Here is a 24,525-nt window from a genome sequence, read left to right on the forward strand (position 1 = left end):
TTGATAAATATCAATGGGTCTGTTTGAAACTTGACTAAGTCTACCCTCTTACTATGATTATAAACTCATTAGATGAAAAACCTACTATACTTATTTTCAGTTATGTAGAAGACATCTTTTCACATTAAAATTATTGTATTGTTACAGCAATGCACTTTTTGTTTATTAATGTCACTATGAGGAGAAGAATAAGTACCGTATATACTTGACTATAAGTCAATGTCATGTATAAGTCAAGGGCAGGCTTTGGGGCCAAAATTATGGATTTTGATATGACTCGTGGATAAGTCGAGGTTAAAACTTAGGGGAATGTAACAAAGTATCTAAAGAATGAGGCAAAGAAAAATGATGCCAAAGAACTTGCAGAATTCCAGCAAGCATTACTGTTTGTGTTCATCTTAAAGGCTAGGTGGATGAGAGAGGAGAGGGAGGTCAGTGCTTCCAGGACAGATTACACTCTTGCCTGGTGATGGTTCCTTTTTTGTTAAGAGTTAAAGTACAGTATTTACAGTGACCTGTGGATAAGTCGACTCAGGTTTTGAGGTCAATTTTTTGACTAAAATTTCTAGACTTATACATGAGTATATACAGTAAACATAAATTTTAAAATGCCATAATACGGAAGAGGAAACACTACCATTGTGTTCCTGATGTTTTATACAATTGGTCAACTAAGGATATAACATTGGAAATTATTCCAAATACAGAAATAATATTATTCCAAATACAGAAAGCTGGCAGTCTATAGAGAGACTCTTACTTCATTATCAACTAGGACAGTTGTTGTTGCCGTCAGTAGAAACTACCCTGACACATACTGACAACAGATTTATATTTGGCAAAAAGGACAACAAACACTATTATATAATTAGAGAAGAAATTATTAAAGTTCTTAAACCACTATAAAATCAGTGCTACATTTGGCTTGCTCCCTCCCTCTGTCCCCTAACAAGATTGTTAACAGTTGTTTTTCTTCTCTTTCACTCTCCAGTATCCCAATAGTTCAGTTTCCCTTAAAATGTTATATTGCATTGTGGTCAGTTGCCAGGCCTTATTAGTTTTTTTAAAATGCAGAATGGATCCACCAAGGACTATTATTCCACAATTCCAACAAAATATGTTTTATTGCATACTGGAGGCTTAGGATTGAAAGCAGCCCATTGAATTCAAATCTGGAATGTTCTCTTACATTAAAGTCCAGTTAAAGGTATAAGCAAAACTGTATCCCAGTATTTTATAAGTTAAGGTAAGGATACTGAAATAGCCCTCTTCAGCTAAAATTCTCAAACATAAACTGCCCTGATCTCCTCTTCCTTCTTTGTACTTAAGACAATCAGTCATGCAGCTTTTAGCACCATTGTCTGTTGTTGAAATCCTCCTCTAAAGATGGGATTAGTCCTTTTCTAAAATAATAGGATATTCTTTTTTTATTTACATATTTGATGATTACCAAAAAAAAGTTGTCACAGCTTTTACAAAATCATCAACAGCTGACTGCATCCCACTTGACATAAGTAAGATAAGTCACATCTCACATTGCTTCAGGCTTTTTGTGCTCCCACATAATTGCTGTGTCTTCTGTTTACACATGCTTCATATTTTGAAGTATTTAACATCCAGGGACCCAAGAAACTATCAAGCTTTGTTTAAATTGACTTTCATTATTGTGTACATCTGGAAACTCTTAGTTGTAACAGCTAGGTATTTTGCAGGATGTTGCCATATCCCTGAAATACAGATGTGTTGATAAGTTGTGATACCTGCTCAATAGAGTAAGTTCACTGTTCCTCACAAGTGAACCACCCCCCCCCCACACTTACATCATGGTTACTGCAGGGGTGGTGGGAGAGTTTTAAAGATCATTGATGAATTAACCTCTGCTACCCAATGTCTAGAAAAAACAGTCCTACTCTGAACCTCTACCAACTGGCATGCTTAGAACTGAAGCAGGCCAAAATAACTGTCAATTTTAGAGAATCAGAGAGTTGGAAGAGACCACAAGGTCTTGCTTGCAAGATCAGAATCATTCAAACTTAATCATGATCAATCGCAAGTACAAAAAGGGAGACTAAATAGACACCATTGGTTTTGCAGGCTGCTGAGGTATCTCTTAACAATTTACAAGGTTCAAAGTAGGAACATAATATTACTTCAGGTATCAGGTTGTTGAATCAATTACATTCTTCTGGGTCAGAGTCTTAAGCCTGAGTGTGCCCATGCCTACACCTATTTCAATCTGTGTGAAGGACTGCAGCTCTCTTGTAGCTTCCCTCCTTTCATTTGGCCTGATTTGAAATAAACAAAGCTGGGCCAGATGTGATGAAGCTCAGCATGAGTAAAGGAGACCACCCTTCCCTTCTTCAGTTTTAGGGGAAGAGCAAGGAACTGAGTAGTGATAGAATGCTCTATAGTGTTTCCTTCAGATTTCTGTCTCCTTTTACTTTGAGTGTCCATAGCTCCAGCAACACATCCCAAGATGAAAACTGCTTGGTTAGTTGCTTAACTCTCTCATCCAGACTGATGACTGATGGTCATTTTAGTTTCCCATATTTACACTTTGTTGCAGAATTCACCCAGATTATTATTATTTAATTTTTTGGCAAATGTAGGGTGGCAGCTAGTTAAAGAAAACATTGCACTTCATGTGAACATGTGTTTTGGGCTATGCTTGTTTGAGTATTGTTGAATACCTTTCATTCAGTACCCACAAACACTTCAATGGACATTTTATTCCCTACAATACATTGAAATTCTCATTGAGGTTTTTAAAAAAATAAGTCACTTTTAAATCTACTTGGATGAGGGGTTAGTATATGCAAGAGTCTTGGTTTTATCTACTCCCAATGCTGGTTTCAAATATTTCACAGTGGTTTAAGGAACCACAGGTCAATTTTTGTAAAAACAAAACAAAACACTTGAAGTTTACAGAACAAATTAGATATTGTCGTTCAGAATATGCATATATGTAGGTATTCTAATCATTCCAGCAATAAAATGTCATGGCTGGGGCTTGTTTACTCCTTCATTCTTTGCCAGTGAGGATTTGTCCTTCATGCAAGTCTGGTGTAGTATAAAATAGGGGAGGGAAGGCCTTGGATCAGTTTAGATTTCTTTTGCAGACTAATTTATTTGGAATGGGATGAGGGCTGTACGAACTGTCTACATTCTGCGCTTGATAGTTAAATCTGACTTTTTAAAAATGACCAGTGTTGCTGCTGTATGCCTATTAGAAGTAAAAATCTCCAGTCCTTAGTGAGTTGGGAAATTGCCCTTTTATAGCCTTTTTTATTATTACTCTTCAGAATAAGTATTGTGGTACAAAAGGAAAATAAGGAAATATATTCCATCTGTGCTTGGGGGAGCCATTCTGTCGCATAACTCAATCCTGCTGCTGTTTGTCTGTTCTGTCCCTTCTGTTCGGAACAAACTGACACACATACAGAAAGATGATGGGTTTAAAATGACATAGTTATTCACTTGTTGGCTGACAACTCGATTGGTCAGAGTGTAAAGCTTGGTCTTTCAGAGTTTTAATGTTTTTCTTTTGTGAGATTATAAAATCAGTAAATTCAGGCTTTCAGATAACTGTTAAAATTCTTCAGTTGCAGAGGTTCTGGGTGGCAACTGTAAAAACTGAAAATGAGGACAACAGCAAACTTTAATTTACAACAATCATTTAGCCAATTTTTGGTCGCTCATATTTTCCAGTGCTTCTGTTAATGAGGCTGTTATAATACATGTGAATAAGGAATAACTTCAAAAATAATAATTGGAACTGTCAGATCACAGGAAGAATAGGTGGCTATATCAGTCTGTTGCAATATATTCAGGGCACCTTTATGAAAAGAACCAGCTGATACTATAGTAAATGTTCTGGATCCGAATGAGTTGGCTGCAGAGATATGTGTGCATTAATGGGGCTGGTGGAAACAGACTCCTTCCCAAGTCTCCTTTTACAAGAGATGGTTGGATAATGCTGCTGAATGGGGGTAGGAGCTATACTACAGTGATTAAAAGAGAAGAGGGAGATTTCTCAAAATCAGGCATCCCTGTGATTTTTTTGGGGAGGGGGATGAGGATTCACTCTTTCTTCCTGCGCCATGCAACCTGCCCTGTTCGGCAAAGTCATCTTACCCTCTTTTTAAAAGTCGTTGACAGGTGCTTCCTTGCAGAGGACATGTGCTTTCATCAACCCAGTTTTGTTATCTATTTATTGTTCTCCTAATAATAGAGGTATCAGACACAGCACGATGTCCTTGTAAGATATGGCTGGCACAGACATTTGCTTTTACATTTTTCAACTGCATCAATATTTCAGTCTGAAAATGTGCAAATATTGTTTGGTGTTGTTACAAACATCTATTTCACAGGAAGGTAAAACAACTGCAGTACTATACATGTCTACTCAGAAGTAAGTCAGATTACTTCAATAGGGCTTACTCCCAGGAAAGTGGATATAATACTGTAGTATTAGGTATGGGGCAAAGAGGGACTAGTTGCAAAACCTGGAGGAAAATGAGAAAAACACAATAACATGTTTAATCTGAAGCAACTCATTAATATATTTAATTAATGATGGGCCCAAACAGACAGGCCAAAATAAAGCTGCTTCAGGTCTCTTTGGAGGTATGCTGTTTAAATGATGCATGCGTCCTGAGAGACCAGAAGCCGCGTCAAAGCCATGCTCCAGTCCTAAGAACTGGAATGCAGCTTTGGCGCAGCTTCTGGCCTCTCAAGATGCACATGTCATTTAAAACGGCATACCTCCAAAGTGACCCGAAGCAGCTTTATTTTGGCCTGTCTTTATGGGCCCATAGTTTTCCAGCCTTTTAATTGTGTTACTACTGAGCTGGAAATTGTTGCGGTCTCAGATTAAACAGAAGAAGCACTACATGATATTTCATTATTTGCTTTTAGCTGAATATTTTATTCCTATCACAAGCATGATATTTATGTTTCTGAAGCAAGTACATTTATTTTTCCTGGTACCTTTTATTAACCATCTGGCATATATGCATCTTTGAGAAATGTTGCAATTTATCCAGGAGACAAACCTCCAGGTTCATACCTATAGTAGCTTCCATCAAGGAAGTAGAACACGTTACATAACTTAGTAGTAATTTTTCTTCTGTTTTCAAAATAAGATGTCATTAAATACATTAGGTCAAAATCATCATCAGTTGACATCATGTATGAGTAGTATTTTTAAAGCTGATAAATTAAGAAATGTTTGCTGATGTAAAATGTTTGAAAGCTCTGACGAAGGCTAGGAAATTATGATTTCTATCTTAACCTTATCTACCACTTTAACTTAAAGCAAGGCTTTTAAGCAGCAATCTAATGCAAGGCAATGCAGACACATCTAAAGTGTTTATCCTCACAATTCTTAAACAGTTCCAGTTTGTTTGTTGCAATTATTTACTGGTTCAAGACTGTGCAAAAGTTTTAGATGATTTACAGCATACTACTGGAAACCTCAGTCCTTCTGTCACCATCATGTTCCCCTCACTCACCCAAGCCTTCAAATCCAATTTGTGCCAGGTAGGGGCTTTCCTGGAGTGTGGTAGCTGTTGTTGTCCCAGTGCATACTTTGCTGCTAGAAGTCTTGTATTCAGTCCTGTGCGCCTATGGCACTGCAAAGCATAGAATCGAGCCATATAAGATGATACTGTATAAAAGTCAGCCTACTGAATTGAAGGTTTAAATGTTACCACCTAAACTCTGGATAAGATAAATCGATTGATAGCTCCAGTCTAATCCTGTAGGAAAAAAGTTGTGTTTTTGTTTAATTGCAGTATATCACTTGGACATACTGATGTTTTTTTCTTTCAAATTCTAGGAAAAGGGGAACCCTCTGTCAAGCCAAACACAATGTTGGCTGTTTGTGACTGATCTCTCCCTGCAGAGTGGGGCTGAGGTCAGTCCTGGAACTCCAAAAGTTCTGCCAGTCTCAGTTGCTTCATCCTGTGTAATTGATGGGGGAGTAAAGGAGGCACTCAAGAGCACATCCCCCTGTGTTGTTTTCTTCAAGGATGCTGTATATGGAAATGGTAAGGGACACTTTATGCTTAGGGGTCAACCCCCAGAAACCCCCAGTGATGTAAGGGAATGGGAGTTGTGCTCCAAAAGTCTGGAAGACCAAAGGGCCCTCATAACTGTTGTAGAACATGTGGAAGCAAACAAACTCTTTTACATATCTGTAACATATAACTTGAATGAGAAAAGCAAGCTTCTGCCTACCTCTGGTGTTCTTCAATTGTAGTTTGCCAGTATTTCTTACGCTGGCCTTCAAATTTCTAAAACAAAAATAGTATGTTTCTAGGTTGTCTTTTACAATGGTATCTGTGGAAAAAACTGTCACCTTGTCTCTGTTGTAATGACATGGTTTTGTTAGGTTGTAAGGTTAGCCTTAGGGTCACCATAAGTCAGAAGGTACAAAAACAACAAGAATGATAATTTTGAGTCTCACATCTCATGCGTGTACAAATCCAGCCATGTTTTAATATAAGGTTCAAAAAGAATTGCCAGGAAAAAAGGGTGACCCAGGTATCCTTCTGAAAAGAGGTTGTTAGGGCAAAATGCTCAAAGGCTGTCCAGTGTCCATCATTTTTCACAAATATGTGAATCAGAACAAGAAATCAGAATCAGGAATGTGGTTTGGACACATTTTTCTCTTATGGACAGAGAGTGAAGAGTTGAGCATTTATTTTCTGCTATTTATTTATTTAATTTTTTTTAAAAAATTAACTCTTCATTTATAAAAGCTCTCAATGCAATGTTCATAATACCACAAAAGCAAGGTAATACCTGCTTCCAGGTTTATGAGCTGAAATATGTGGCACAAAGGGAAAAGAGAGAGGAGGGACAAAGAAGCCTGGCACATCCAGACACAATTTCTTAGTGTTAAAAGTTCTTGCAGTGTGTGTCTGTACTAGAAATCAAGTGAAGTTGATCTCTATGTAAAGCTGATTGAATGACCCTGCTTTTCATTTCAATTTTAATTACTTACCTAAAATTAGTCTTGCACACACCAAGTGGTCGCTGAGGTTATGTGTAATAACTATTCACAATGTGGATTGGCCAAATCAGGATTTTTATGTTGTTCATAAAACAGGACGGAATAATGCACTAGAAGACATTTTACTGGCAAATGCACACCAAACAATTCAGTGCAAACCAAACAATGTTTTAAGTTGTTAAAATGGCAGGAATGTAAGAATGTACATCCAAGGTGGGAATAAAACCATTTTCCAAGAACAAATCTCAGATTTTTGAATGTCCTGAGATGTTTGTTTCTCTTTTGCATTTGATTCAATGGGATATTTCTAGCTTCTTTTCAGTTTGCTTACATTGCACAGTGAGTATTATAATATTAGCCCTTTCTGTTAAATAGATTCCTGTACAATGACCACAATCTGTCAATATACCTTTTATATTATATTTATGTATACTGCCCTTCTCCAGCCATCTAGAATTAGTATCAAATGTTGTGCTTGCATATACTGGAAAGAATTAGAATTAAATGCTAATCATGTTCAGAGTAAGTTAATCACTGCAAGGTAAATGGCCTTTGGTTACTGTGAACCTTTTGTTGCATTTGAGCCACTGACCTACTTATAAAAGTTTCCTGTCATGCTTCCAGACCCACTGAAACATCCACGTGACACTCTGCTGGGCAAAGGTTTGGCTTTCTTGCTTTGGGGAGCAAAGTGCAAGATGTCTAGCCTCAAAACAGCTTGGCAGCAGCAACTACCACAAGGATGTGTGGGGGTGGGGTGGAATCACGCAAGGAAGCAAAAACCTACTAGATTTCCTGCTTTCTAAAGATTTCATACATCAGGATAGTTTGGGCTGGAAGTTTCTTTTCTTAACAAGAACAGAATGTGTTTCGCTTTCAAAGTTTGAGCAAACCAGACTAAATCAGGTTTGATGAAAGACTGACTGGGAATATTGTCTTTATTGGCTGAAGCAATTAACACGATCGCTTTTTTCCTTGTTACTGTAACTTATCAAAATGTCTTTGTTGGCAGGTAGGATTATTTGCATTGAACGTACCGTTCTCTTGTTACAAAAGCCCCTTTTGTGTAGGGCTGCTGATGCTGACATCACTAAACTGACTGGTCCTGTCGAACTCGATGAGCTGGATTCTGCAACCCAGGTCAATTCCATTTGTACTGTAAGAGGTTAGTTCAAGCTTTTTTCCTAAAACAAATTTTGCCATGCTTTTTGTCTGCTTGAAACCTTTATTTTATTTTATTTTTTCCCCTTCCTATAAGGATCTTTGGGCAAGCCTCGTGGTAATTTACCCCTTTTTTTTTGTTTTTGTGCCTTCAAGTTGCCTGTTGACTTATGGAAACCCCATGAATTTCATAGGGTTTTCTTAAGTAAGATGGTTTTTCCAGTTCCTTCCTCTGAAATATAGCCTACAGTACTTCATTTTACTTTGCAACAATCCTGTGACAAAGAAGAGTTTGAAAGTAGATGGAATGGGCCCAGGATCATCCAGTAAACTTCCTGTTTGAGTGAGGATTTCAACTTGACTTTCTTTGGACTCCATCTGATGCTTTGTGCTAGTTATCACACTGGCATTCTTCAGGTACAAAACTGAATAATAAAACAGCACAGAAAAAGTGTATATTGGGCATAAGAGATTGGCGCTTGCTATTAGGATAATATGAACTATATCCCTTCCTGGCCCTTATTTGGTATTACTGACAAATAATGCTGAGCAGGATAAGTGTTACCACTTATATTTATGTGGAACTAAACCCAGCTTTATATATGTTTGTAGTATCTATATTAAATCAGTTTATAGACTTGTTTTGAAGATGTCAGTACTTTAGGAAGTACTTGCTCCTTTGCTGTTTCTAGTTTATTTTTTAGACTTGCAACCTCTGCAGTGTTTAATTAGAACACCAGTTGTAATGCTGCTTTGCTTGTAGCTCATTTGTTCTGCTAGCCAAGTTCATCACTGAATTTGAGCTTGGGTCATATACAGGAGTGGGCCTTCAAAGGGCATGTTGAGATGAATATTGTACAGTGAAGGTGGCAAACACTAACTCAGGCATTTTAAGGTTGCCTACTGTAAATATTGGAATTTTTCTGATGGCATTTTCACATGTGCACCAACTATTTTATTTTATTTTATTTTTTATTTTTGGACTGTGCCCTGCACATGATCTTCATTGAGTTTCTTGCTGAGGATCTGATTTTAAGGTCTTTTGTAACATGTTAATCTGCAAAATTTCATCCACAATGTTCTTATTGATATCTGGGTAAATGTGGCAAATGATATTGTTCCATTTTCCATTTGGAAGTCTACTCATAAGAAGAGTAGTTGCTGATTATGTTGGATGATAAACTGCAGTATTTACAGGCAGAGGCTATATTGTAAGGGAGCTTACAAGGGTATGAGCTACTCCTGTTCACCCTTACTTCCAAGGTAGAACCTGAGAAAGTTACTCTTCTGGAATTCAACTTTCAGAACTCCCTAGCCATAATCTACTATCACATATTGGATCCTTTGACACAGTGGTATGGAAGAAATTGTCAGCAGACTGCCTACTGCATGCTTGAGTAGCCTGTTGACCTCCAGATTATGTTGAATCTCAATCTCCTTCAACCAGCGTGTCCAGTACTCAGTGATTATGAGAGTTGTTGGCCAACAGCATCTAAATGAGCCACAGATTCCCAATCTTACTTATTTTACTTCTTTTAACTAATTCAACTTTTTTTTAAATTTTCTCCCTCCATCCCTCCCTCTCACTATGGGATCTATGTAGACCTTCTGCCTATTATGTACCCGTTAGTTTCGATTGAAGAATGCTGTTGATGACTTAAAGGGAGATGCATGGATTGCTTACTGGAAGGTTTAAGGTTATTTGAGATGTTTGCAAGTGGTGCCTTTTCCATCAAGTCTTTTTCTGCAAAGTGAGGGTTTTATTTAATTTTGCCCTACTTGATACTTCCTTCCCCACCCGCGCATCCATTCTTACAGATAGCTTTCAAAGCAATACCCCACCTTGATGACAGAGCCTATGTTTGGGAAGTATTTACACCTAACTCAATCCCTGCTGTCTCTGCTTTGTTCAGAGATGTATAAATGTTGTTAACCCTTGATCATGCAGAAAAATTCATTCTACTAAGTCCTATATAGCCAGAAGCATTGAGTTTTTACATTCTGTTAATGATAAGAGGACAGAAGAGAAAAGGGGCTGCTTTAAGTATCTTGTCCAAGCTGGGCGATTTGGAAGAACAATAAAGAGATTGCCTCAAGAATGAAATTTGCAAATGGGATTTGGGCAAGTCGGAACATCACACAGGCTCACTATGTATCTCACAGCTTTATTGCAAGTGTAAACTGATCCAGCATGGCATAGTGGTTTGAGTGTTGGACTAGGGCTTTGAAGACCAGCGTTCAGATTCCCTGCTCAGCCATGAAACCCACTGGGTAACCTTGGGTAAGCCACAGTCTCTCAGCCTCAGAGGATGGTAAAGACAAACCTCCTTTGAAGGATTCTTGCCAAGAAAACCCTGTGATAGGGTTGCCTTAAGGTCACCATAAGTTGTAAATGACTTCAGTCACAAGCTGAGAGAATCATGTACAGTATATACCATCCCGAGCATTCTGGATGAAAAGTGTGGCAAATGTCATAAATCTGTATGCTACTCTTAATTTGCTTGTGCATTTCACTGTGTCTTAGCTATGCCTGTGAAATGTTCTTTCACACTCTCATTATATCATTTAACAACAATTGTCTGAAATCCAGTGCCAAGGAACACAAAGTCTTACGCAGATTGCTACTTTTCCTTCATCCTGCTATTAAATTAAAGCAGGTATTCCAGCACTGTTACCTAACTAGTACAAATGAACTTTGCCAGTCTTAGTTGTCCGACTTTTAGTTTATCATAGGATTGGGTGACTCTAGTTGACACAGCAGGGGTTATTAGATGATGGGCTTTTGACATATATACTGTAGGCTTACCAATGATGTTCCATTTACTTGCAGGTGGCCAAGATTACCCATTTGTATGTTTTGCTTCCAAATAGTGCTACATCTTCAGTATTTATTGCTTAGCTAAACAAATCATCCATTGTTCTAAATCTCTTTACTAGCCTTCCCATAAAATTCCCAGCATAGTTGATTTCTAATAGTTAGCAACAATGCTTAGTAGTGATCCAAAATATCTCTCTGGCCTTCAGTCCTCTAAAGCCTTTTAGTCACGTAGGTCAGGGTTTGGGTTTTGGGATTGTTGTTTTTTGCCAGATTTGGTTCCCAGATATAAAGGCCAAATCATTGCTGTTTGATCATTATAAATGTTTTAAGAAATTGTCTTGTTGCCTTCAGCCCTGGCATTTTTCAGGAATCAAATTAAAACAACAAATGAACTTGGATGATTATATCTTGGCTTGATAAGATAAAATACAGATGTCTTAAATCATATGTAGCCCATGCCACTGAGTGAACAGGTCTGGAAGTCCTCCATTAATTGTAGTTTCCAGTTTAATCCAAACCAGGAAATCATGGTTAATCACTTTGAAATACATCATTCTATTAAACCATGGTTTTAATTTGACTTACTATCCTGGCTTGATTCAAAGCTGTTAACTTTAGTTTGCCAGTTAAGAAAATAGTGGAACTATTGTTTACAGAAGATTACCTGGTTTGTTTGCTCTTGCTGTGGAAGAAGTGATGAAGGACCCTTATGGGGAGGCCTTTGAGAGGTGCCTTGGCATTGCCTCAGGGTAGGGTGACCGGTTGTCATTATCCCAAAGGAGGACAAGGCACCACTAAATGTAGGATACTCAAGAAAAATGTAGGGCCTAATAAAAGCTAAAAGCACTAATATAAATAGATAAATTTATTTCATATGGTTTATTTACATCTATGTTAGATATACTGTGTTTTATTATATACACAACTGTATTTTTCTTGTTAACTTACTTTGGCTAAAATGCCTTCTTGGCTTCCAACATATTTATAGAACTCTGAGCAAGACCAATGCTTTAAATTGTACTTTACTAGCAACAAACCCTTGACTGAATTTACATTTAAATTATCCCTTTCATTTGTCCAGTGTCCTGAAATTAAGGGGGGGGGGGACTCTCCACATTTGCATTGTGCCCTCAAGCAGCCCATTTGCTGTTCTTTTCTCCTCTGAGAAACAAGCTCACCCTGAGTCCTGGGGGCAAGTCTTGTCTGCTGCTACTCCTAGGATAAAAGATCTTTAGAAGGATCCATCCTATCCCCCTATTTGCAGTGAGAACAGGCTACTAAGCAGGAAAATGTCTCATCATGCTCAAACTAGAAGACATTGTGGAATTCTTCCTGGACAGAAGGTTGAAATGTAGGACATGTCCTGGAAAAGGAGGGCATCTGGTCACCTTGCCTCAGGGGTGCTCAAGGGTTGAGGGGCAATAGATAAATGTTTTATAAACAATGAAACAAATGTACTGTTCATATTATGTCTTCTTAAATTGAGATACAATTGTATAAACTTGTCTAATTTAACTAAATATGTTTACTAGGCAATCTGGAAAGGAAAGGAAAAATCCATTGTTTCCAAAAGCTAATTAAAGTTGTTTTTAAATAGTTCTGATTTAATAGAAGGTGTTTTTTAAATGAACATACCTGAGGTTATTCTTTTTCCTTTTTAGGTTCCTTTTTTTTAAAACAAAAAATTATTTGTTTGTTTTTTCAGGGATGAAAGAGCAACAATATATTAAGCCAAGTGGACACAAATGCCAAAGGCAATAATAGTTAAGTGTGTATTTATGCAACATTTCTTCCTTGTTTCAGGCATTGTTGTTGGAGTTAATGAAAAAACAGCTTTCTCCTGGCCTACATGTAACAGATGTGGCAATGGAAATGTAGAACAACATCCACAAGACAGGTAAGAACATGTTAGCTAGAACATAGATAAGGACTATGCTTATAGGTACTGTACATTTGGAGTCTCAGAAATCTTCTTATGAATTCTTCACCAAAGATCATATGTACATTTAACATTTGTAGGTTAAGAGAGTGAATCGCTTAGTATAAATCTAGATAATCTACCTCATTTTGATCAAGATGTTGCCACAGCTTTGCTTTTAATTTTCATGCAGAAGGAAAGAAAATATTTTGATATGAGAGAAATAGATAGATCATTATTTAATGTTATATCCCACTAGGTTTTGTCCAGCTAATGGATGCACATCGAAACAGAGATAATTGTGTCCAAATGTAGAAAAATTGCAGTTGTGATTAACAATGCTCTGTATTCTTTCTTTCATTTTGGCCTGCACTTTCCACATGTTCAAGTAGCCTTTTACAGGAAGTGGAAGCCCTGTGATGTCTTTGCATGATTCCCATATTCTCCAACCATTCCTTTTCTCTGGAGTGCATGTAATGTGATCAAAGGGGGAAGATTAAACAGAGGCTATAGAAAAGGACAAGAGAGCACTTTGTATGGTCTAGTAGGACCCCTCTTTATATGGACACTGAGCCCAGGTGGAAATGAATAATGATACAGGTTTATAAAAAAATAATATGAAGAAAGGGAATAGGAAGTATTTCATTTCCCATCCCTCCCACTTCCGTCACCTTTCTCAATCTATTTAGTCCCTCCTCCCTCCCTTCTCATTTGTAACACATTAGGAACAGAATTTTATGTAGTGCATAACTTACATAACTGTGTGCCAACCAAAAGATTAGGCAGATCTTATCCATCAGTGTTGCTGGCCATTACTATGAATAGGGCGTCCAAGTGTATCAAGGAATGTTTCTGAGAACACCCAAGAAGGGTTGGGTTTTTCATCATAATGTCCTTGGTCACAGTCTACCCAAGGTGACTGCAGCAGAAGGAGAGATGGGAAGCAGAGTCATTCTACCAACTCAGCTTTATTTGAATCCACCTCTCCCTGAATTCTTTTCATTCCATTTGGATGTTACAGTAACTATGATGCACCTTTAATGCAACTTACTTTCTTGAGTTTACTTGTTTTCCTCTTCCCTCCTCATCTCTTTTCTCTTTTGTGTGATATCTTTTAGGTTTAAAGCCTTTGACAGGGATGTAATTGATGTTACATAAGCAGCTGTGGGAATCTTTTTTGGTTGAATGGCAGGCTTAGTATAAAGAAATGAACCCAGTGTAGAGCTTCTTAAATACACTATTGTAACAGAAATTCAATGGGAGATCAATAGGGCATAAATAGCTGTGGGGTACTTAAGTTTTTCCACATCTGTTGATTCTCCCAGGCAATTGTACTCCCACCCACCCCAATTATCCTGAAGCAGTTTATATTTTCTGATCTTGAAGCACAGTTGAAGGAAGAGTAGTTTTTACAAAATGGCTGAAAAATATCATCCCTGCTGCCTGTTCAACATTGCAGTTGTGTTCTTTCCCAGCATTAGCATTAGCAGATAGAGTTGGGAGTTCCATGTTCCCTTCCTTATTTTAAGTTCCATTCTAGTTCTCTAAAGGAATATTACATGTCACTGAGAGTAGGTGGGAAAAGTATGAATATGCTTCCAGTTGACAAAGTACACATCAAGAAGGCATGTACCATACTGTGGCCACAATCAAACAGTGAAAGTAATGAGGAAATATGTAATGTGCTAGATGCACATACAACATGTACCTTTATCATTTCAGAGAATTGCTATACTGCAGCCAGTGTTGTGAAGCCATCATTTCACCAGTTATCAAGATGCACCTGGAAGTCTTTGTGCATTGCCAGTCCCGACCATCGTCCACAGTAAAAATCAAGGTATGAAAATAAAATGTTCAGGTTATAAGAACTGTTGGACTGTACTGAGACTCTTGTGTGTTGATTCAAGTACCCTGAAATAAAATGGTGGCCAAATTCCTACATGGGAGACAAAGTTACAATGATGTAGCTCTGTCTTTTGAGCTGACCTCTTAAAAACCCATGCATTGAAAGCTTTTTAAAAATACATCATATATCCCCAAACGTTTTATTTCAGGCTATATAGAACAGTGATCGGCACCAAATAGGCTGCCTCTAGCTCCCTGGCTGTTTTTGAAGCTTCAGGGTATAAATTTGGTAGGATAGCAGTAAAAACATTTTCTCAGTAAAAGAAGGTACACACCACATGCCTTCTTTTACTGAGAAATTGTGGTTTGGAAAAACTGATAATGGTTCCATGCACACACATACATACATTTTCTAATGTTGCTGCTCTGCTGAAATTTGGTGCAGTGTGCCATGTCTTGAGGTGGACCACTGATGTTGGTCACTAGAACTACAGGTTGCACATTTCTGTAAAGAACTGACATTTCTCTATGGAATAAGAATGAAACTCTGGGCTAGTATTATTATTCTGCTGTGTTCTAAAATTCAGGGCAGCGTGCAACTTCTTTATCTTATTTTATCCTAACAACAGCCTTTCCAGGATAAACGTTAATGGATGACCTTGGGAAGGCACTACATTTCATGAATTAATAAAGTTTGTGTCTCTTTTATTCATGTCCTGTCCAGTTTCTCAGTCCACTGCATTGAGAACTGGCTCTTTCCTCAAATACCATTTCCATAGCAATTGTTAAGATTTTAAAGGTGAAAGGCCTTCTCTTGGAAGGGTTCCCTAGAATCAGTTCCCTGGAATCATGAAAACCTCAACATGTTTTCTTGGTGAAGTTGATACAACTGCTTATAGCCACATCTCCTTCAGTACAACTGCATATAACCAATAGCTTACATATTTTAGGGCCACAAACCTACCCTATAAGAGAGTCCACTTGCGGGAGGGGGGGAAGCAGATTGTAAATAAAGTGATTGCTTGCTTGCTTGATTGATCCCATTTGGCTTCATTCCCAGGAAAGAATAGATTGTAATAGGTTTAGGTTTTTAATTTTTATCAAATAGGATGACTTTACACATGGGTAGAAGATGCTAAAATTTGATTCTCCTTTTGTCCTTTTTTGTGTTATATTAGCTGCTACAAAAGACCATTTCTTCACTTCTGGACTCTTCTACCACTGAGGATGGAGTATGTATACTTTAAAATATATATTTTTAAAGAAACTAGAGCATCATAATGCCAGATGCATGAGGATTGCATTCAGAAGAGAGTCAAATTATGTAAAGATATAGGGCCTGAATTAACTTTGAGAACTGATAACTGGCTTTGTTGATGTTTCTGTTAAACTTAGCCAAACTGCCCTGTTACAAGCCATAAATATTTTTCCCCAAAGATACTGGATCCCTGGAATATCCCCTATAGGAAAAAATAGTAGACAGTTGGATTTTTCACTTAAGTGAAAACTATTCTATGCAGGTCCACTTGAAAGCAAGTCTTTTAAGATGCAATGGGACTTTATGATTTGCCAGTTTGAATAGAATATTTCCAGCTAATTCTGTACACACCTACCAAGGAGTAAGTCCCATTGCACCTAGTAGAACTTACTTTAAGTAGACCTTCACATGTTCTGCTAGTAGTACATATATGGAAATGCAGGAGACTGATGGTAACCAGCCAGGTGCCAGTCATTAGCTCTTGGGAGGCCAGGAACAGCCTATACATATATATCACAGCCTGGAGAAGTCTGTTGCTATGCCTCCTTGTGCAACACTGAAACAAGTACTTCTACTAGCATAACCCCTATTGCCAAGAGGATTCTGGCTGTTGTGATACTGCATTTCTGAATGTCTAATTCAAATTTGCTTTACAAGTGATTTTGTTCAAATAACAATAACCATAAGGACTACTCTGTGTGTGCTGTTTTGCTTTTGGAGCCATAAAAAAGGAGAAGGGGAAAAAACCCTAAAATGGCTTACTTGGAAGAATACCTTACACTGAGTAGTTTTCAACTTTGTTCTGGCTGGGACAAAATGTACAGGGTTGTTTGTTTTAATGAATGTGCTTTATCATTTCAGAGTTATGAAGTGAAGAATGTGCTGGGAAAGGAGGTGGGGTTTTTATATTGTTACGTCCAGTCTGTAACCAACCACCCATCTAGCTGTATTGGATTGGAAGAAATTGTTCTCCTAGATGCAGGAAGAAAAGAAAGGAAATAATGTCTGCTACTCTGTCCATGAACTTTGTAACATAGTTGTGAACTAGATTTGTAGATAATGTATAATACAGGCATATTAAGGACTTAGCAGCAATAAATAATTTTCAGTCTTCTGTCAGAATAATTTTTTAATGTTTCATGCTGGGCATCTGTAAAACGACATTAAGCTGTTCAGCTCTCATTGCCTTCACTGAGAGAAGTTAACTCTCTGGAATTTGCAGGTGCTTAATTTCCCATTGTGTATGTGTTCATGGCCATCTGTTTGTTTTGTTTGTTTGTTTGTTTAAATCCAAAGCACTAAAATAAAGAGAAAATTTCCAACAATGTTTTTAGAAAAACAATTTGGAAATATGTTCCAAAAATACTTTTTTCTTGATCTAGAAGTTAATTTTTAGAATGCATTTGAAAAGTTGGAATGCTTTTTTCTGTGTGGATATCAAAACAGTTACATTGTGAGGGAAAGCATTTTAAATTAATGTCTGAGCTATGCGCAGACCTCTTTCACTGCAGCTTTGCAGACCCTTTTGGAGACCCTGTTTTGGGGCTGCATGGAGGGCTAGAGTGGGAAGGTAGGCAAAGTTCCACAGCACTCCCATTGGGCTGCAAGCACAAATTTGGAACTACCGCTGTACATTTTAGATCCCCTGTCTGTGTTAATGTAAAATATGAATCCCAATACAATATAAAGTATGGTATGTGTTGAACCACAGTGTGTCTGGTATGACTTGGCTTAATGATGATCTGTATTTTTTACAAATTTCAAATAAATATTACAGACGATTAGAGTTTTACTTTCTGCTGGTGTGATAAAGGTGTCAAGGGCAGGTGTACAAAGTTAACTATTATCTAATTATACAAGTATTTGGTAGTTGTATCTGAGAAAGCAGTCTTCCATAAAGTTCCTATTGTATCACATAGCATAATTAAAAGTATAATGGACCGATTGCTACCTCGCACTAGTTCTTTTGAATGCTAACTATATTTTCATACTTCCTTGCAATCCGTAGATAAAACCAAGTTAGATTTAGCAGCCGTAAAGCTTTAACTTTGTATACTATATGGTCTCAGAAATGAATAGTGGAATCAGCTGGACGTGCTGTCTTGCAACAACTGTGATCTGAAGTCCTTTATCTGCAGACATTTCAGGGGGATGGAGAGCAGAGAACCCCTGTGTACATGGAATTTCCTGTTGTTTGCATTCAGTATTTCCCTACTCTTCTGTTGGATCCTGGCTTCTGTGTTTTGTTTGTGAGGGGGAAGGGAAGAGAGAGATGGGAACCTGGAATCCTAAGTAGGCATGTTTCATACCAAATAAGTGTGTTTACAACCAGATTTTGAAAACATTGGCTGGAATCCTGTTCAGCAGTTATGAATGTGTAACTGAGTTACACTCTTGTGAATGTCTCATACGTACAGTCCTTAGGTAGCCTCTTGTTTAGGGGTACATAGGGACCATGAACATCTCCCAAACCACTCTTACTGGGAAGCAGGTACTGTGATCAATGGTTTGCTCCCCTGATGATTGGAAAGCAGCTGACTGGCTGTCCCACCTCCCACACAAGCCATTTCTGGTGCAAGAGGGATAGAGGTCCTGCTTCTGCGTGGTTCACAGGCGATTGCTCACTGGAGGGAAGACTGCTTTCTTATTGACTGAAGAACAGACCCTCATCAATAGCAATGGCTGCTTTCCAGTGAGGACTGAGGAGATCAGGATGGGTTCCACCTCAGAGCACTTTAACTATGATGCTTACAGATTTGTACTCCCCAACAGTGCCTATATTTGATTTCATTACACAGAAATTTAGCTCAGGCTTGGAGAATATGTTAAGGGCTATCAAGTCAACTTTGACTTACACTGTCAAATGAATGAGGAAGGAACTGACAAGACCACTTCTGAGTAATTCCTTGCCCAATTGAAATTCATGGGGTTGTCATACAGGCAAGTTAAAGACACACACACGCACAAATGAGAAGACCTCCAAGTCATCCTATCTGCAACAGCCTTCCTCAGGTCTTGCAGATTCAGGGCCTTGGATTCCTTGGTTGAGTCTATCCATCTCTGATGCAAGCTTTCCTCTTTTCCTACTGCCTTCTACTTCGCCAAGCATCAATGATTTTTCTAGTAAGATTATGTAGACCTCTATTTTGGTAGGACTCCAGTTCACACTGTCCCTTAGTATTAGCTATGCTACTTTTGACTGATGTGTAAGTTCAGCAACGTCTTTGAGAGTTATACAAAACGGACATTGTCATTTATCCATCCACTTAGCAGAGTTGCTGCTAATCGGAGTTGACAACATTGGGCTAGATCCTAGATCCCCAGGGTTTTAGGCCAGGGGTCTTTCCTAGACCCTACATGGAAATCCCAGGCTTGGCCCTGCTTCTGAAACCATTTGCTCTCTGAGATGGTCTTTGTGGTACAGTAATTTTCCTGCCCCCTTTCCAGTTATTGTAGACTCTGAAAGTAATAAAACTGCTGAGTGATTTTTGACTTCTAGAAAATGGTCTGAAAAAGCAATCCTATTTTGTATCGACCGCACAAAGAATGGCTGTCCATTTTTATGTTCTTGTTGGCCCCTCAGTAGCCTGGAAGTATATTTTACAAACCACTACACAAATAATGCTACAAGTTGTTATCCTGTGTGTATGTATGCACTGGGAAGCCAGGGCCATCATGGTTTCCTGTACTTATATACACATAGTGAAATGTAAGATTGTGACCATGTGAGTGCTAAAATTATTTTAGAGACAGTGCAAGGCTTTTTAACACCCGAAGCAGCCCAACTGCATGGCCCTGCAGCAAGACAAGAGCACTTCAACCTTCCCCACCAACTATTTGAGTAAGATCAATGTGAACCCCAAGGAAGTCCTAGTAATACCAAACATTTGCATGGTTGGACTTTCTCTGTGCATTGGTTTGTCTTCATATACAATTGACTACTTTATTGGTAGCATTTCATTGGGAATTGTTTTTAACGCTATTTTAAGGTGGGAGGGAGATAGGGAATTGGATTTGATGTTTTGCTATGCTTTTACTGGTGGCTTGCTGTGTTGTATTTTTATCGTTCTTAAGTTTGTTGTTACCTGCCTTGATCCAATACAGGGAGAGGCGGGATACAAATTATTATTATTATTATTATTATTATTATTTACATCATTATGATCACTACTACTTAAAGAGCCTTTTTCCCCTGAGGCCTATTAAGCTCACACCCAGACTGGCTTCTGTTTTGTTGTGCAATTTTGCTACTTCACAACACTGTCCTCTAAAAATTGTTGTGTTCAATCTTTTACACAGGTATGACTTTCAAACTCAATATATTTCATGTGTGATATGTCACACACACACAGAGTAATTCTTTCTCCTCACATTTCCTGCAGTTGCACTGAGTTTGTGGCCAAAGAAAACTCATAGCAATGCAATGGCATGCCTCCTCAGTAAGGAAGCTTTCTTGAGTTCAGATGAGTTGTTTCCTCCAGATAAGTGCATATAGAAATGCAGTTTACTACTGGTTGATGTTCATACTTACTTGTGACACATATACTCTTATCTGAAACCTGCAAAAAATTGCAACAAATGTCATTTCCCCCCCAATTAGCCATTAAATGATAGTATGGACGCCTGTCATTTGAACCCCCACTTTAGTAGTATCTGTCATCTGTGCAAGGAGCATTTAAATGCCATTTAGCAGATACTAACCGTAGTGTTTTGTAAGAAACTGCATACTAAGTTGTTCAGTAACAACAAATACATAGTCCAAGTACATTTCAAAGGTTGTTTTTTATTATTATTATTGTTGTTTTTAGAAATGCTGTAAAAATCTTATATATAAAAGTTCTGAGCATATTCAGTCTTATTATCTTTTTCCTCTTGCGGTTTACAATATAAAGTGTTTCCAGAAGTCTGAAAATCATTTCTTTGGGGCAGTGGCGGCGGTGGGGAGGGATATTTTACAAAGTACCGTAGCTGCGTCCGTAAGAGATGTAGAAAAACAGCAACAACAAAAGTCTCATTACAAAAAAGGAAAAATTATAATAATTTAGGAAGAAAGAATAGCTTTTTTCCACTTTTTTTTGGCAAGTTTTGTAGTTGAAAGACCCAAGCTTAACCCATTTCCAAAGTAAAACTAAGGCACCTGCAAAAGGCACACCACCTTCTCAGGGCATGGCTCTGTCTGGCTTCCCAGGCCCCAAAGTCAGGCTGCCCCACTTTGGGGGGAAGAGCCCTGGCTCAGCAGACCCAAAGGCCAGGGAGGGCCTGGGGAGCAGGGCAGGAAGAAGAGGGAGAGCCAGGCAGGGTCCCCTCGCAGTCCCTTTGGGGCAGGCTCTCCAGGCGCTTTGACACACTGCCTGACTGGGCTCTTTCCTGCCCCTTTTGCCCACTTCTGGGCAAAATGTTTCTGCTCACTTTTAGGCACAGTTTCCAGAGAGTTTGGTGCAGAGTCTCCAGGCGCTTTTGTGGACAGTCTCTGGACAACACACATCTCCGGACACTTCGGGGCGCTTTTCTGCAGAGGCTTTGGTGCCCTTTGCCCAATGTTGCGGAGTCCCTAGAGAGCTTCCCAGCCCCTGGATCCCTGCGGCTTTCTTTCTCTGAGGTATTGGCTTTCGAGGGAGGGGAGAGGGGGGAGCCCGGAGGCGGAGGGGAAGGGCCTGGGCCTCCCTGCTCCTCCTCGCGGGCGACTACCGTCCTGGGGCCGGGAGGGCTCCGGGGAGGAAGGCTCCGGGGGGCACCTGCTTGAAGTAGTGCCGGAGGTGGCCCAGGTCCCGGCTGAGCTGCTCGACCTTCTTGTGGAGCCTCTCGTTCTCGGAGGAGAGCTCCACCAGCTTCTGCTGCATCTCCTGGTTGCGGCGCTTGGCCTTGTCCCGGCTCTTGCGGACGGCGATGTTGTTGCGCTCCCGGCGCTGGCGGTACTCCGGGCTGAAGCGGTCCAGGCACTTCTTCCCCGACGAGGAAGAGGCCGAGGGACGGGGCGCCTTCCCCGCCAGAGAAGAGGACGAGGAGGACGAGGAGGAGGAGGATCGGCTGCTGCAGCTGGAGGGCGAGGCGCTGCCCTGGAGGGGCTCCGGGGAGGCCGGCGGCGTGGGCTGCCCCGGCAGAGAGACCACCGTCTGGGCGCAGGCGGCGATCTGCGAGGGGAGCAAGGAAGCCTCCTCTTCCTCTTCCTCCCAGTCGGGCTCTTGCTTGACGGCGGAGGTGCTACTCCTGGGAGGGAAGCCGGAGTGGAGGAGGCTGGCCAGGGAGGAGGAGGAGGGCGGCGGGGGCAGCTCCAGGTACTCGCCCAGGCCCCCCTTGTGGCTGCTGTTGAAGAGGTCCAGGAAGAGCTCGTCGTGGCACAGCTCCAGGGTGGGCACCGAGGACACTCCGGGCCCCGAGGCAGACCCCGCCGCTGCAGCCATGGAGTCGATGTAGGCGCTGAAGTCAATGGCGCTCTCCTCCTCGTACATCGACGGCGCCGCCGCGCTCAGCTCCGCCAAGTCCCGGCTGCCGCTGCTGTTACTAGCGGGAGTAGAAGAGGAGGAGGAGAGGCCCACTCCGGCTCCATCCTCGACGGCTGCCGCCGCCACCGCTTTGCAAGAAGGGCTCAGCCCCGCCGCGCTCTCCAGCCCCGGAGCCTCGTAGAAGTTGGCCGGCTCCAGGGACCAGGTCCGGAAGCAGGGCAGGGAGGGCTCCAGGGCGTCCAGGGAGGCCAGCGCAGCCGAGGCCGAGAAGGAGGAGCAGCTCATCGGGGAAGAGAGGCGCGGGAGCGCGAGGGAGACCCCAGCCCGCGCCCTTTTCTTCCTCCTCCTCCTCCTGCTTGTCCTTCTTGCTCCCCGGCGGCAACACTCCCTCCTTCTCCTCCTTCTTCCCCGACGGCGCTAGCCTCTTTCCGGCTCACCTGGGGCCCAAAGGTGGGTCTTGCCCCCGCTTTTGCGACCCAAGTTATAAGGGATACATATCTAGATGGACGGAAGGAAAGGTGCCTCTTGTCTCTTCTCTCCTGGAGGGCGAGGGAGGAGTGGCTGCTGCGGAGGCTGCGGGGCAGGAAGGCTCCCTCCTGGGCTCCACGTGCCGGAAGGGAAGGCAGGCGAGGCGAGGCGGAGGGAGAGAGAGCTGACCCAGAGGGAAGCAGCCTCGGCCCTTTATAGCCCCGACTGCAGGCCCCACCCAGCCCCCGCCCCTGGAGGAAGGAGGGAGGGAAGGAGAGGAGGAGAAAAAGTCCTCCAGAGGGAAGGCAGGAAGGAGGGAAGTCCTCCAAAAAGAAGGAGGGAGAGGAAGAAGGAAGAGGAGGGAAAGTCCTCCAAAGGGGCCTCCGAAGAGGAGGAGGAGGAGGAGGAGGAGGGAGCAGCCCCGTCCTGCTCCGTCGGAGTGGCCTAGGAAAGCCCCCAGTCCTCCCCTGCTTCGGCCCCTTTGCTCCGCCGTGGAGGGAGAGTGTGGGGGGGGGGGGGCTCGGGGGGGGGGGGAAGAAGAAAGGCTCCCCCTCAGAGTTGCTCCCTTCCCGGGCGCCGGAGGTCGAGGGGAAGGGAAGCCAGGGGCTCCGGAGACACCCCCCCCCCCCGACGCCTCTTTTAGGGGCTTCTCTGGAGAGAAATGGAGGACAGGCCAAGGGGAAATATATATATATATATATGAAGGGCTTTACAGCAGTAAGAGGGGGAAACAAACAACAGTGATATAATATATTGTTTTGAAAAGCATACATACATATAAGTTTCCTGCTCCTTGCCTTGTCGTGTGCCTCCTTTTCCGACTTTGTAGTTTGGTTTGTAGTTTTCTTGGCAAGTTTCTTTTCCAAAGGTTTGCCTTGAACCCTCTGAGGCTGAGAGAGTGTGACTGTCCAGGGCAGACCTGGGACCTGCACCCTGCCCTCCATCTGAGGAAGGAGGCCGGAGCCCAGGGAAGCTGCTGCTGCTGCTGCTGCCAAGTTCTTCCTTTCAGAGAGTCTCCAAGGTGCGCAAGATTTCTCTCAGAGACTGATTCTACAGAGGAAGGCAGGCATAGCTTTGAATTCCTGGTCTCCAGAGTCATAATCCAGTTCCTAGCCATGCACAAAATGGAGGACCTCTCGGGATTCCTCCTGGACAGAAGGTTGAAATGGAGGGCATTTCGTGGGAAAGGAGGACGCTCTGGTCCCCCTGAGGTAAAAACACTGTCATGAATGTGAATTCAGAGCCAGGTGGAGCGTTTGAGTGTCGGACTGTGACTCTAGAGACCAGGGTTCAGTTCCTATTTCAACCACAAAACCCTCTAGTTGACCTTGGGTAAGAAGTCACACTCTCTCAGCCTCAGAGGAAGGCAATGGCAAACCTCCCCAGAACAAGCTTTGCCAAAAACCCATGATAAGTTTGCCTCAGGGTCTCCGTAAGTCAGCAACCACCAAAATGTAAACCCATGCTTCTTAGTCCTGCCCAAAATGGAGGACCTTTGGGGATTCCTCCTGGACAGAAGGCTCAAATGGAGGACACGTCCTGGAAAAGGAGGAGGACCTCTGGTCACCCAGTATAAATGTCCATTTGTGCTCCTTA

At 41.2% G+C, this 24,525-nt stretch overlaps 2 protein-coding genes across 6 annotated transcripts in view; one reads left to right on the forward strand and one right to left on the reverse strand.

The window, feature by feature from the left end:
* Positions 1-17,804, forward strand: part of SPIDR (scaffold protein involved in DNA repair) — a 1,328,422-nt gene extending 1,310,618 nt beyond the window's left edge. For 4 of the 5 annotated variants that reach the window (XM_042463183.1, XM_042463182.1, XM_042463184.1 and 1 more), the window contains 6 exons: positions 5,840-6,050; positions 8,031-8,183; positions 12,801-12,894; positions 14,638-14,752; positions 15,939-15,992; positions 16,880-17,804. In XM_042463183.1, coding sequence (XP_042319117.1) covers positions 5,840-6,050; positions 8,031-8,183; positions 12,801-12,894; positions 14,638-14,752; positions 15,939-15,992; positions 16,880-17,020 — 768 coding nt within the window. In that variant the 3' untranslated portion in view covers positions 17,021-17,804. Of the gene's footprint in view, positions 1-5,839; positions 6,051-8,030; positions 8,184-8,402; positions 8,597-12,800; positions 12,895-14,637; positions 14,753-15,938; positions 15,993-16,879 lie in introns of those variants that run through there. The other variant, XR_006103505.1, reaches the window with a different exon arrangement.
* A 2,977-nt stretch (positions 17,805-20,781) lies between these two features.
* On the reverse strand, positions 20,782-23,130 carry CEBPD (CCAAT enhancer binding protein delta). Its single transcript, XM_042463225.1, has one exon. It carries the CDS (start codon positions 22,744-22,746, stop codon positions 21,703-21,705), a length of 1,044 nt encoding a protein of 347 aa, XP_042319159.1. The 5' UTR covers positions 22,747-23,130; the 3' UTR covers positions 20,782-21,702.
* Between the last annotated feature and the right edge of the window lie 1,395 nt (positions 23,131-24,525).

The sequence above is a fragment of the Sceloporus undulatus genome, chromosome 4, assembly GCF_019175285.1.
Source record: "Sceloporus undulatus isolate JIND9_A2432 ecotype Alabama chromosome 4, SceUnd_v1.1, whole genome shotgun sequence".
NCBI lineage: Eukaryota > Metazoa > Chordata > Lepidosauria > Squamata > Phrynosomatidae > Sceloporus > Sceloporus undulatus.

Excerpts from the sequence above, each read along its gene's own strand:
- CEBPD (XM_042463225.1), bottom strand. The coding sequence starts at position 22,746 with ATGAGCTGCTCCTCCTTCTCGGCCTCGGCTGCGCTGGCCTCCCTGGAC.